Source organism: Microtus oregoni, unplaced genomic scaffold (genome assembly GCF_018167655.1).
Source record: "Microtus oregoni isolate MIOR12 unplaced genomic scaffold, Mior012 000047F_ref0000412, whole genome shotgun sequence".
Taxonomy (NCBI): domain Eukaryota; kingdom Metazoa; phylum Chordata; class Mammalia; order Rodentia; family Cricetidae; genus Microtus; species Microtus oregoni.
This window is the reverse complement of record NW_024543221.1, coordinates 7,309,361-7,323,831: the sequence shown is the minus strand read 5'-3', so window position 1 is coordinate 7,323,831 and position 14,471 is coordinate 7,309,361. Positions and strand designations below refer to the sequence as shown.

The 14,471-nt window shown below is 42.4% G+C and overlaps 1 protein-coding gene across 2 annotated transcripts in view; it reads right to left on the bottom strand.

Annotated features, from left to right (window-relative positions):
- Positions 1-544: 544 nt before the first annotated feature.
- Aida (axin interactor, dorsalization associated) overlaps positions 545-14,471 on the bottom strand; it is a 35,689-nt gene continuing 21,762 nt past the window's right edge. For both annotated transcript variants that reach the window (XM_041635224.1, XM_041635225.1), the window contains exons 7-10: positions 7,803-7,925; positions 6,254-6,376; positions 2,554-2,671; positions 545-2,471 (exon numbers count right to left, since the gene is read on the bottom strand). In XM_041635224.1, the coding sequence (XP_041491158.1) occupies positions 2,375-2,471; positions 2,554-2,671; positions 6,254-6,376; positions 7,803-7,925 (461 nt within the window). In that variant the 3' untranslated portion in view covers positions 545-2,374. The remainder of the gene's footprint in view (positions 2,472-2,553; positions 2,672-6,253; positions 6,377-7,802; positions 7,926-14,471) is intronic.

Here is a 14,471-nt window from a genome sequence, read left to right as displayed (position 1 = left end):
TCTTCATGTAGCACATCTGGGCAGTTGCGAGTCTGTCTACCATTGCTTTCCCTCAGCCCCGTCCAACTGTACATCCTGTGCTACAAAAGCCCATGACAAGCTGTCAGCCTACAGATGGTACAGAGGACGTCACACCTCAGTTGAACCATTTTTTCATTTCAAAAGTTCCTGTTTCAGAAGTCGCCTCCAGCTAACTGTGTTTCTGGGCTGAGCAGCTAATACTCGGACTAGGAGCAGTAACTGAGCTTGAAAGCATGCCTGCTAGGGCAAAGGCGATTGTGCGACAGTTTCTCCCACTGCAGTGGAAACTTGACTTGGGAAATGTGGAATGCTCTGTGCTAACCGCTTATGACGGTTGTGCCCTTCATGTCTGAATTAAACTGAGCTGATCACATGATGTTCCACTAAAGCTCTTTAACCCTGATGGCAGGCACCTCTGTAGTTCACATAAATATGCTTATGTGAAGGATTGGGGCTACAACACAGAAAATGACCACTTTGCTATTTGTCTTATGGTCTGTAAGAAAAGAGAAAGGACAATGTATAGTCTTTGCTACATTTTAATAATAGTAGGTTTTATGGGGTTAATTTTTAGATCTAGTCAGTAACATCAGACAGAAGGTACTGAGTACTATCCACGGTACACAGTACTGACACAGGGTACAGAGTACTACCTCGGGTACTGAGTACTCCCCAGGTACAGAGTACTGCCCAGGGTACTGAGTACTCCCCTGGTACAGAGTACTGCCCAGGGTGCTGAGTACTCCCCAGGGTACTGATTACTCCCCAGGTATAGAGTACTGCCCAGGGTACTGAGTACTCCCCTGGTACAGAGTACTGCCCAGGATACCGAGTAATCCACAGGTACAGAGTACCGCCAAGCACCTTAGACCCTTCACATGTCCCAGAGATGTGGCTCTTGCCCCGTGAGGAGCTTACAGTCGTGGGATCCACAACTCAAAGCTTAAGAGTCGGATAATGAGTTAAGGCAAATTCTACATCCCTTAGAGCTACTGTAGACGGGATTGTTTCAGCATTTGGAATTAATCCAATCAAGATTAATTTGGTTGTGGATTCTTTTCATCCATCTAGTCAACTGTGGCCGTGTAGGTGCTGAAAGCGAAGACTAGATTTCTTGAAGGGCAAGGCTAAAATATCACTGAGATTCCTTACTTGAAGAAGCAAATATATTGAATGGTGTGGTGGAATTATACAATTTAAAAACAGGTCCAGTGTTGACAGTGCAGTCTCCTTATGCACTGCGCACTGAAAAGTGAATATTAAAATATGTGGGTTCTATGTCTCACCCACAGAAGCCCCTCACAAATCTTAATGTTCTGTGTAACAACATCATGTGCTCTGAAAATCTTATTTATGCCTCGTTACATCAAAAGTATATAGTCAATTTAAAATAAACTAATGACCTGCATATTTTCAAAAGGAATGAATGACTGTATATCTAAGTAGGAAATAAATGGCAATTATATCTACCTATATTAAAAAAAATAAACTATCTTTCCAGATTTTGCATACTAAGGAGAGGTATGCGGTCTTAAGGTCTCACAATGGGTTGTCAGGAAAGCAGCAGTTATCCGCAGTATCTTAACATCTGACCCAACTCTTCCTAAATGATGCAGTTTAAAAGATATTGTAAACACATTAAAGACCTGGAGTTGTTCTGAGATGGCTCCAACGTTAACCCTAGAATCTATCAGGAAGAAGAGCAGCAGAGCAGATAATCCACCTGACTGTACATGTGCTCACTTCAGGAAAACAGTCTGGTCATCTGGGGAACACCCCACGTGGGATTTTCATCTGGCCAGGGCACACTTTCCATGCAGGAGATCTATGGCATTCGGCTAGGCCACTTCTAAAGAGTACCTATAAGCTTCCAGACAGACCTTCCTGGGCAATGTAGCTAGCCCAATTCCTCTCAGAGCAATTCTACCCACCTCAACCCAGAGTGTCACATTCAAGCCAGAAGAGCATACTGGAGGGAAAGCGAGCAGAAATGTAAACTCTAGCACATTCTTATTGCTGCATTGTCTGAAGTTCAGCACATCGACCACAACAGTACTGTCTGGGAAGCAGGGGCAAGTAGTGGTGATGAGAAAATAGAGGATCAATTGCACAATTAATAGAAAGGTAAAAATGTTTCAAAATCTACAATAAACCTGTATCCAAAGGATAGGTCACTGATGTGCTGAACTTTTGAGTTTGGGGGTCCGGCTTTGTCCGGCTTTGCAATGGACTTGTGGGCCAGCTGGCATGGGTAGGGCTCAATTCCTGCCTGTGAAGAGTGAATTGCTACACGGAGCTATGATGGTTTCGGAGTGGTAAAATTCACACAAGTTCCAGGTTATTTGTATCAGGATCATTCCTTGTGCAAAGTTTGATGTAGATGAAGATAAAGTGGTTTCTTGGTCAATAACTGTAATTTTTTTCTTTTAAAGTCAGTGGGTTTCTTGTATCTGGAACCATAACAGAAAAAAAATTATTGTTTAAAATACTCTGATTGACCCCCAAATTCCATTTTCCATGCCCCAAACTTACAATTCTATTACAATTGGCCCAGGTTTAATTTCATCCATCTCCATGAAGGCAAAACACTTGGTGCTGGTAAACCTCTTTTTAGGCTTGTAATGTTTGAACTCAAAGAAGATGGCCGCACCTGTGAAATTGAAAGACACATAATCCATAGGCAGCACCTGCTATGTTAATTAGCTTTCTTTCCTTACCAGAAATATATGAACAAGAAAAGGTCTACGTAAGCCACAAAGTAACCTTACAGTGTGCCGAGGTATCCCAAATTCTTCTCTAACATTTCTCGATGTCAACTGACCCTACAACATCCTGAGCAAGACTGCCTCAAGAACAGATCACTAAAGAACATGGGATAAGGCTAAGATGGCTCCGTGGTTAAAGTACTTGTCACGCAAGTGTGAGAACTGGAATCCAGATTCCTCAGAACCCATGTAAACGACAGGAGGCTGTGGTGGCCTGCCTACAATTCCAGAACTTGGAGGGAGGAGTCAAAATTCCAGAAGCAAATTGGTTAGCTATACTGTATCAGTGAGCTCTGGGTTCAATTGAGAAACATGTCTCAAAGACTAAGAAAGAGTACAGCCATGGCTCAACATTCATATGTACATACATGTTGGTATACCTGCATACAAGTGACCCCCCCCCCAACTCATGCACACCATTGTGCTGGATAGTTTTATGTCAACTTGACATAAGCTAAAGTCATCTTGGAAGAGAGAATCTCAATTAAGAAAACGACTCTAAAAAGTCAGGTTGTAGGCAGGCCTGTAAGGCATTTTCTTAGTTAAGTGACTGATGGGGGAGGCTGTACTGGGGGAGGGCCCAGCCCATTGTGGTTGGTATCATCTCTGGGCTGGTGGTCCTGGGTTCTATAAGAAAGCAAGGTGAAGCTGGGCGGTGGTAGCGCACGCCTTAATTCCCAGCACTTAGGCAGAGGTAGGTAGATCTCTGTGAGTTCGAGTCTAGCCTGGTCTACAAGAGCAAGTTCCAGGACAGGCTCCAAAGCTACAGAGAAACCCAGTCTCAAAAAAACAAAACAAAAAGAAAGTTGAGTAAGCCATGAGGAGCAAGCAAGTAAGCAGCACCTCTTCGTGGCCTCTGCATCAGCTCCTGCCTCCAGGTTCCTGCCCTCTTTGAGTTCCTGTCCTAGTGTCCTTTGATTATGAACAGTGATGTGGAAGTGAAAGCCAATTTGCTTTTTGGTCATGGTGCTTCATCGCAGCAATAGTAACCCTAACCAGCCCAACCACCCACAGAGAAATTTCAAAACAAAACAAATTCAGGAACAGGAACACAGTCCACAGAGTAGAGTGCTAGGCAGACTGTCAGCCAAGGGTCCTTTTTCAACATTTAAGCTCAACCAGTTTTGCTTCCTCCTGAACAAATCCCTAAAGCCAAACAACAAGAGTCATGTGCTATTATATGTTACCTAACCCTGCTTTAGAGTCCAAAACTGCTGATGTAGACATCAACATGTGCTATGGAAGGAAGGTGTAAAGGCAACAACAAGCATTTGTGAGGATGGTACACAGTTACACACCTCCAAAGACCAGTGGATAAGCTCTTTACCCTGAAGGAAAAACCAGCTAGGATTAGGGATATAAATTACCAGTGGGGGGTGGGGTGGGGAGGGCACTGGATCCTGTCTTTAAAGACTGAAACAGACATCTACTTTAGTGACAATATAGTTTCTAACTGATGAAGTTTAACAATGTTCTGAAATGTGTCAAAAGCCCTGGCACTTGGGTGCAAACAGAGCATCTCACAAAACAAGCGAAAATGCCCAGTCACTCAAGACACATCCAGAGAGGGAGGAAACAGGCACACTTACCCTGTACTTCCTCACACAAGAGCATCACAACAGTTGGGCTACTGGGGACCAATTTCCCTAAGTATTGGACCCTACCAGATCCACACTGGTGTGGCATCTCTTCTTACTCCTACAGCAATAGGAGAAACATCTAATTCTCAGATCACTCTTCTCATTCCCTTCAGTCAGGGAACACATTTTCTCATCGTGACTGTAGGAAGCCAAAGCATTAGCAAAGCTATGCTTGGAAACTTAAGTCCAAACATCTCACTATCATTCTTACTTATCTGCATTATCAGAAAACAAGATGTAATGACGGAAGTCACAAAATGATCCCACACCAGTTCAGAATTATGAATAATAAAAGGGTTATTTCAGGGAAAAACTTACAGATCACTATCCTAGATAACAGTCCTTTGCACAAACAGAGTCTAGCAGCCAGAAGTAGGAGCGGGCACACACTTTACAACTGCTTTTAGAATATCAGAGACCACACCCAAGCAGGCTGGTACCTTAAAGGCTATTGGCCGAAGGAGTGAAATGTGCTTCCACAGCAAAAATGTTTACTGCAGTCTTGTATGAAGAGTTCTGTATCCCATACATTTGTTAAAAATGTAAAATTACGGTATCCTAAGATGACTGAAAGACTTATAAACACAAGAGCTCATTGGAATTAGCATTACTTAGAACTATATTGACTAAAATTAAGTTCAAAACCAGAGAAAAGGAACAGTGATGTTCTGAATATAGTTCAAGGATTCATCAGCCATCAGGAAAGAAATTAGCCCAAGGATTACACTGTCTTCCTTCACATCACAAACTGGTCTCAAAGCAACGGGAAGGCACATTCGGAGTTGCAATCTCTTCCTTATTTGAAAAGCGTCAACACTACAGAGTCTGCAGGAACTGTTTTTAAAGGCACTCACTGAACACACACTTCCTACAGAGCTTGGCATCTCAAACTGCAGCTGAGCCTCAAGTGAGATAAGGGACTTGAAGGCTTCTCTGTAGAGAACACCAACAGGTCAGGGGGCAAATGGAACTGCAAGTATTTATTGCTAAGACTTGTGCTCGGCTTGCGATGCACTTCACTGTGCTAAAAGGTGGCTCTTTCTTGTCCTACCTTCCCACCAATGAGCTGCCAAGTTCTGGTACTTTTCTACTCAGTGTATCCAAGTGGAAGGAAGGGAACAGAGCATCATCAGGAGTTCTAGCTTCCCCAACTCATCAGAAAGAGAAAAACTTCTATACATGCATGTGTATGCGTGAGTGCGTGCATACAGCATGTGTGTGTGTGTGCAGCAAGCACAAGGTTAACGTCAGTATATTCCTCAACTGGTTTCCCACATCACTAGAGACAGGATTTCTTCTTTTTTTTCTTTTTTGGTGTTTTGAGACAGGGTTTCTCTGTAGTTTTAGAGCCTGTGCTGGAACTTGCTCTTGTAGGCCTCAAACTCACAGAGATCCACCTGCCTCTGCCTCCTGAGGGATAGGATTAAAGGCGTGCGCCACCACCGCCTGGCTAGAGATAGGATTTCTTACTGAAGGTGGAACTACCTTGGCTGAGCAGCAAGCCTCTGCTGTCTTAATCTTCTAGCATTGGCAAGCTGCCATGCCTGGTTTTCACACAGGTGCCGTGGACCTAGTTCAGGTTCTCCCACTGAGTCATCTCCCAGGCCTAAAATTTTACTATTGAAGAACATTACATTCTAGTGTCATTGTACAACCAGATAGCACATCACCTAATTTCAACATTTAAAAAACATTACTATTTGGACTTCTTCAAATCAACTAACCAGGTGACACTGACTTCTTCCAGATGTGGGCTATGATGGGACCACTGTGCATACCCTCCCAAATAGTGCTGTTCATAGGAAAAGAAAGATTGTGGTCACAAACCTTTGGTTAATTTTTCAACGTGTTTCTGGAGCTCAATGTCCACATTAAAATGAATATATGTATCTTCTTTTCTTGAAGCCACAGGAGTATCTTGCACAGGAGTTAAATCTATCCCATTCAAATCTAGAGAGAAACAAGTTTCCACTTAGGGGCAATCACATTACGGGTACCGTTTTCTGTGGAGGTGAGATGGGGAGGGATTCTGGGGCTCACAAGGAGCCTCCCTGAATGAACAGGGTCTTGGGAACTGCTGCTCTCCACGGCTGTGTGGGGGAGCTGAACTGAGAGGATGGGAACCCACAAAAGGGAAAACTAAGTTTGCAGGAGATCAAATTGGATCTTTAAGAGGGGAAAGAACTTCCTGTTTGCTGAGAGCACAGGCCATTCTATTACATGCAGTAAGAACCTGGACTGAATATACTTTGCTACAATGTGGCCCTTGACCCCTATTTTGCAACACTGATCAAGGGCATGGCTGGAAATGCTTTAGATCTAGAATTAAGACAGACCTCCTGTACTGTACTCAAGTCAGACCGGCATGAGAGCTGCCAAAACATCCCTTTCATCAGCAAAGAATTTTCTAAGTAGTACTTCCATTCTGCCTATATTTCCTAAAACGTAACTGATTTACTACAACCAGATGGTATACTAAGTTACTGGGTATGGCTTTAATTTCCTGGATCCAGGAACCCCACTTAATCAAATTCTGCATTAGGCTTATTTAACAAATAAGTGTTTATATATTTATTATTTAACAAGTATAAAGTACTGTATGTCAATGATAAAGTACTGTATGTCAAGTATAAAGTACTGTGTATGGTGATAAAGTACTGTATGTCAAGTATAAAGTACTGTGTATGGTGATAAAGTACTGTGTACGGGGATAAGGTACTGTGTACGGGGATAAGGTACTGTGTACGGGGATAAGGTACTGTGTATGGGGATAAGGTACTGTGTATGGGGATAAGGTACTGTGTGACCGGTATGGCAACGATAAAGAATTCAACCATGTGGATTTTCTGTTAGGAACAGGGACAACCACACTTTCTAACTCTGATAACTTTCTTTACTGTTCTGCAAAGGCTCTCGGAGTCTGGACATATGGACAGGCCCTCTCTTGGTTTCTACCTTCACCCAGCACCCACCTTACAGAAACCTGCTGTAGGAATCAGAGGGCCAGAGGGCCATTCAACTACCTTGCTGTGGAAGAGGAAGACTATTTCTAATTCTGTATTCTGGAAGCTGTCTCTGCTAAGGGGGCTGTGCACGGCTACACGGCTCCCTAGATGGGTCTGGAGTATGGAACATAAAAACAAAGACAGGCTCAAAAGCAAAAGTGAGTCTAAGCTACACATTTAAAAATATGTTTATTAAACCTATCAGAGCGTTCACTGAAGGAGTAAGGATCGATTTCAGGGATTTCCTATCATTATAAAATGAATTACAATGAGTTGCAACAGACTCAGGAGCCACCGCTCTGAGGACAACTATTGCACGTGGAAAGCAGCATGACATCTGCAGAGGGAACACCACACCCAGAGCTCCTCACCCTTCACGCTGACTGTAATGTAGGGATCGATGCACTGCCCAGCATCTTTCAGACCGATTCTCTCAATTCTGATGGTGAGTAACGTCATCCCTGGTTCTGAGGGCAATCGGGGCAATAAAGTACCTGGCAGCAGAGAAACCATAGTAAAAATCAGGTTACCCATAATTCCAGAGAGACCATTTTAGCATGCAGAAGAGACACAGGCTTCCTTGTAACTTAGCAACCAGGCAGGCATTGCCCATCTTGCTTTCTACCACTCTCAAACACTGTATCATTCCTTTTTTGTTTTTGAGGATGTTCTTAGGTTCCCGAGTATGGAGATTATAGACAAGTGTCATCACACCTAACTTGGTGGTATTCTCTCTGAACACATATTTAGTTATACATAAGATAAATCTGTACTCCCTACTTCACAAACACCATAAATAGAATTATTTAGGCAAGCATATTAAAAATTCATGTTAAGCTGCTACAAAATTGATAATACAGCAATCCACATAATACATATATTCAGTATACTTGTAAAGATACACCTTATATCTCAATATGAACTTGTAGAAAAAAATAGAACAGTTTTGAAGTATTTTCTGTTATTCTGAAGCATGAGAAGTTTGAGAGTAAACCAGAAAATCCTTCAGTTACTACTAATTTATAGTTTAATATTCAGAGATTCAATTATTAGGTAGATTATTAAAGCCTAATTTCCTATCTATTCCTCATCCAATTATGCATGATGTATTCTCTTAGAAGTTCGTACTAGAGGAAATGGCAATATAAAACTGAAAGAGCAATTCATCAATTTAGAACTTAAAGACTGGGCTAGAGACATGGCTCAGTGGGTAAGTGTGCTTTCTCTGCTAGCTGACTTTGAATACGGAACATCCTGGTAAAAAGCTGGACATGATTGCGCTTGCCTGTGACCTGAGCATTAAGAGCACGGGGGAGAAAGGCAGAGGAGTCCCAGTCTCAAATGCTGAGATTCCAATTCAGACTCTGCCTCAAGGAATAAGGTAGAGGCTGCTGCTGAATACACTCCACATTCTGCTCTGGTCTCCAAGTCTGTGTGCATGGCACGTGTACCCAAAACTTAGGTCATGAACCAGGCACGCATATACTACACACAGACCATGCCCCCCCCAAAAAAACCCTAAAAATCCACTCAAAGAGAAGAGCACCCCAACCCTCAAAAAAAAAAAAAGATCAATTTTAACCCAGCGTGTGTGCAGAAGTTAAACGACTTTCAGATACAACACTTATATAGGATTTGACTGGTATCTTTCCTTTCTGTTCAACAATGTGCTACCCTACTTTTAACAATGAAGAATCCGAGAACAAGATTCAGTACCTTCTAAAATGAACACCTGATTGACAGTGAACAGGCGTGAGGAAACTGGTGGGGGGGGCAATGAAAATGTAAAATGGAAGGTGGTCATGGATGCCACTTTATAAATCTAGAATTTATAAATTCTAAATAGAATCTTTATAAATCAAGAATCAACAAATAGTAGGCAAATTTTATATGAATACTATAATAACGCTATTAAAAATAATAGTTTTAAGATGTGTTAATTTTTTGGTGGGTTTGGTGTTTGTTTTGGGGGGCAGGATCTCATGTAGCACAGGCTGACTCACATTCAAGGCAATCCTCCAACCTCAGTTCCCATGTGCTAGATTATGGGAGCTCCTAATCTTACTCCCTAATTTAAATACCAAGACAACACAAAGTAAGAGTGGGGGATGGCCTTCACTGCAGTGTTTCATTAACAAAACTTAACGGGACAGGAGAAATTCTGGACATATACACAAAAATTCATGACTGTCTACACTGTCTTGACAGTCCGATCACAAATACAGACACCTTCCTGACTGTCTACACTGTCTTGACAGTCCGATCACAAATACAGGCACCTTCCTGACTGTCTACACTGTCTTGACAGTCTGATTACAAATACAGGCACCTTCCTGACTGTCTACACTGTCTTGACAGTCCGATCACAAATACAGGCACCTTCCTGACTGTCTACACTGTCTTTGACAGTCCGATCACAAATACAGACACCTTCCTGACTGTCTACACTGTCTTGACAGTCCGATCACAAATACAGGCACCTTCCTGACTGTCTACACTGTCTTTGACAGTCCGATCACAAATACAGACACCTTCCTGACTGTCTACACTGTCTTGACAGTCCGATCACAAATACAGACACCTTCCTGACTGTCTACACTGTCTTTGACAGTCCGATCACAAATACAGACACCTTCCTGACTGTCTACACTGTCTTGACAGTCCGATCACAAATACAGGCACCTTCCTGACTGTCTACACTGTCTTTGACAGTCCGATCACAAATACAGACACCTTCCTGACTGTCTACACTGTCTTGACAGTCCGATCACAAATACAGGCACCTTCCTGACTGTCTACACTGTCTTGACAGTCCGATCACAAATACAGGCACCTTCCTGACTGTCTACACTGTCTTGACAGTCTGATTACAAATACAGGCACCTTCCTGACTGTCTACACTGTCTTGACAGTCTGATTACAAATACAGGCACCTTCCTGACTGTCTACACTGTCTTGACAGTCTGATTACAAATACAGGCACCTTCCTGACTGTCTACACTGTCTTGACAGTCTGATTACAAATACAGGCACCTTCCTGACTGTCTACACTGTCTTTGACAGTCTGATCACAAATACAGGCACCTTCCTGACTGTCTACACTGTCTTTGACAGTCTGATCACAAATACAGGCACCTTCCTGACTGTCTACACTGTCTTTGACAGTCCGATCACAAATAAAGACACCTTCCTGACTGTCTACACTGTCTTGACAGTCTGATCACAAATACAGGCACCTTCCTGACTGTCTACACTGTCTTTGACAGTCTGATCACAAATACAGGCACCTTCCTGACTGTCTACACTGTCTTGACAGTCTGATCACAAATACAGGCACTTTCCTGACTGTCTACACTGTCTTTGACAGTCTGATTACAAATACAGGCACCTTCCTGACTGTCTACACTGTCTTGACAGTCTGATCACAAATACAGGCACCTTCCTGACTGTCTACACTGTCTTGACAGTCTGATTACAAATACAGGCACCTTCCTGACTGTCTATACTGTCTTGACAGTCTGATTACAAATACAGGCACCTTCCTGACTGTCTACACTGTCTTGACAGTCCAATCACAAATACAGGCACCTTCAGAACGAGTGCTTTTCGCCGGACTAAGACACAAACTTGAGAAAGGGAAGAAATACCTTTGAAATTTTATGAAAGAAATGGGAGTACTTATATTTAGTTGAGTTCTTCTACAAAAAAGGTTCATGTGATTATATAAAATTTATTAGATAAATAATGAAATTTATGCCCTAATTCTTCTGTTAATGGACATCTGAGTTATCAACTTTTGATTTTTTAATACTACTATGCACACAGTGGCGAACATAGTCTCATACAAACGTCTCTGAAAAGGAATTCCTAAGTCATCAGCTCCTACCGTGGATGTTCCATTTCTGGGCCACCAACAGTGCAGTAGAGTGGTCCTGCTGTGCTCCTCAGGCACTTTGTTTCTCAGATGCTTCACTTGAATCAGCTTAGGTGTGGCAGGCACTGACCTCACTGGAACTTGTATGGTCTCTGATGGCTAACAGTGCCTCATAGCTTTCTATTAGATCATAGATTTGGATTTTCTCCTTCCTGAAGAGGGTGTTCAATTATTTTTCCCACATTTCTCTTGAAATGTCCTTTCCTTATTAAGTTGTAAGAGATCTCTAATACATTAGAAAAAGTTCTGGTTTCATGTCTTATAAACAGCTTACTAGTGGCTTTTCTTTTAAAAAGCATTGCACTGGGGGGCTGGAGAGATGGCTCAGTGGTTAAGAGCATTGCCTGCTCTTCCAAAGGTCCTGAGTTCAATTCCCAGCAACCACATGGTGGCTCACAACCATCTGGAATGAGGTCTGGTGCCCTCTTCTGGCCTGCAGACATACACACAGACAGAATATTGTATACATAATAAATAAATAACTATAAAAAAAAAGCATTGCACTGAAACATAAAATATACATTTAAATGCCTAAATTTTAAGTGCAGCTTGCTGAATTTCACCATATGGACACACCTACGCCAGGGGCACCACGAGGCTCCCACACCTATCAGACCTCTATTGGTTCTTCCAGAAGACAGTCAGCACGGCTGCTGTCCAGCAGAGCACAGCTCAGGCTGCCGGAATGACTGCTCTAATGGCATCTCCCACATCAGATTTCTTAATCCCTTTCTTTACCGTTTGTGCTTTTAAAAGGCCTACAGAAAAATGCGCTTAACTAGCAGGGCTAGAGATGGCTTGGTGGTTAAGAGCACTGATTGATCTTCCAGAGGTCCAAGCTTTGATTCTCAGCAACCATATGATGGCTCAACAACTGTCTGAAACTCCAGTCCCAGAAGACCCGATGCCCTCTTCTGGACTCCAAATGCACTGCATGCATACAGTATGTGTACAGTCAAACTTGCAGGCTAAACATCCAATATATAAAATAAAAATGAAAATTGTGCTTAACTCAACGTTAGTGGCAAGCACTCTGTAGGTACTAGGCATGCATATGGTGCATATACATACATGTAGGCAAAGCACTAACACACAAAAGTTTTTGAAAAATGAATAAATATAATAAAATTAAAAATATAGAAATAATCATATGTCTTCAAAAGCAAAACAGATCAGAAATAATGTCTTGTACGTGAGAAGACCTGCCAGCTGCAACAGCTACTATGTGTAATTTCCCTAAAGTTATTTATAATCACAGGGAGAAAAGATCCTCATCCAAGCTCTTCTACAAATAAAAACAACTCACTATATCCTTCACTCCTCTTAGATGAAGGTAGTGCTCCAGTATCTGCCCACCTGGGCCTACTTATACCAACCACAATTTGGTTAAAGACTGATTATATAACACAGGACAGGCCGATACTGCAGAATCAAGACAAAGCTTGGCCTGTGGCTGATGCTATGGGATAACCCCTCTGTATGCTGTGAATATATATATAATAATTTTTTTTTAAAGTTTTCCGAGACAGGGTTTCTCTGTAGTTTTGGAGCCTGTCCTGGCACTAGCTCTTGTAGACCAGGCTGGCCTAGAACTCACAGAGATCCGCCTGTCTCTGCCTCCCGAGTGCAGGGATTAAAGGCGTGCGCCACCACCGCCCGGCCATGCTGTGAATATATTTTATTGCCATTGGTTAACAAAGAAGTTGATTTGGTCAATAGCTAGACAGAACAGAGCAGGGCGGGAAATCCAAGCGGAGATATAGGGAGAAGAATAGAGTCAGGGAGACATTGATAAGTCACTGGGGAAATAAGATGGAGTTAGGAAGCCACAAGCCTCGTGGTAAAATATAGACTAATAGAAATGGGTTAATTTAAGTTGTAAGAGCTAGTTAATAATAAGTCTGAGTCATCGGTCAAACAATTATAATTAATATTAAGCCTCTGAATGATTATTTTATAAGCAGCTGTAGGGGACCAATGGGTGGGAGAGAAACCAGTCCAGCGGGACCAGGTGGAACAGAGAAAAGCCTCTGGCTACAGGTTGGCACTTGGGATCTTAGATCTGACGAGGATTTCTATCTGTCCTGCTCATCTTACAATACCTGAACTATGTGAGCAGTATAGGGATCTTAGATCTGACGAGGATTTCTATCTGTCCTGCTCATCTTACAATACCTGAACTATGTGAGCAGTATAGGGATCTTAGATCTGACGAGGATTTCTATCTGTCCTGCTCATCTTACAATACCTGAACTATGTGAGCAGTATAGGGATCTTAGATCTGACGAGGATTTCTATCTGTCCTGCTCATCTTACAATACCTGAACTATGTGAGCAGTATAGGGATCTTAGATCTGACGAGGATTTCTATCTGTCCTGCTCATCTTACAATACCTGAACTATGTGAGCAGTATAGGGATCTTAGATCTGACGAGGATTTCTATCTGTCCTGCTCATCTTACAATACCTGAACTATGTGAGCAGTATAGGGATCTTAGATCTGACGAGGATTTCTATCTGTCCTGCTCATCTTACAATACCTGAACTATGTGAGCAGTATAGCTTGTGCTGAACACTCTTTCCTTCTGAAATCTGTAATTTTGGTCTATAGTAGGTAGAAAATGATTCTGTGATCAATTAACAACAGCAGTTCTGTGTGCTAAATCTCTAAGTAGACATTCACCCTTCACAATGCTGTCACAACTTGATAGAGTAGGGATTAAATACTGCCTATGTGGCTGGCAGCACAGGGAAGGGGCTTTGGACTCTGTACCCATTTTCCTCTAATTTGGTCCATATGCCTTTTCCTTTGGCTAATTCTCCTCCTGTGTTCTCGTGCATAGCTTCTAGCTGTGAATCCTGGTGAATCACTTAACATGTGTTCTGAGGACCACTAACACAGATGGCCCTATCACACTATGTGCTGGGATAACCACAAACAGCGGCCCAGCCAATGAACTTAGCTTACAGTTGGTAAGGGCTCTGGAGAAGTTCACACTGTGTGCTGAGATAACCACAGACAGTGGCCTGGCCATGGAACTCAATTTATAGCAAGGGCTCTGGAAAGGTTTTACGCTGCATTAGCAGACCAAGTATCCCACTGGAT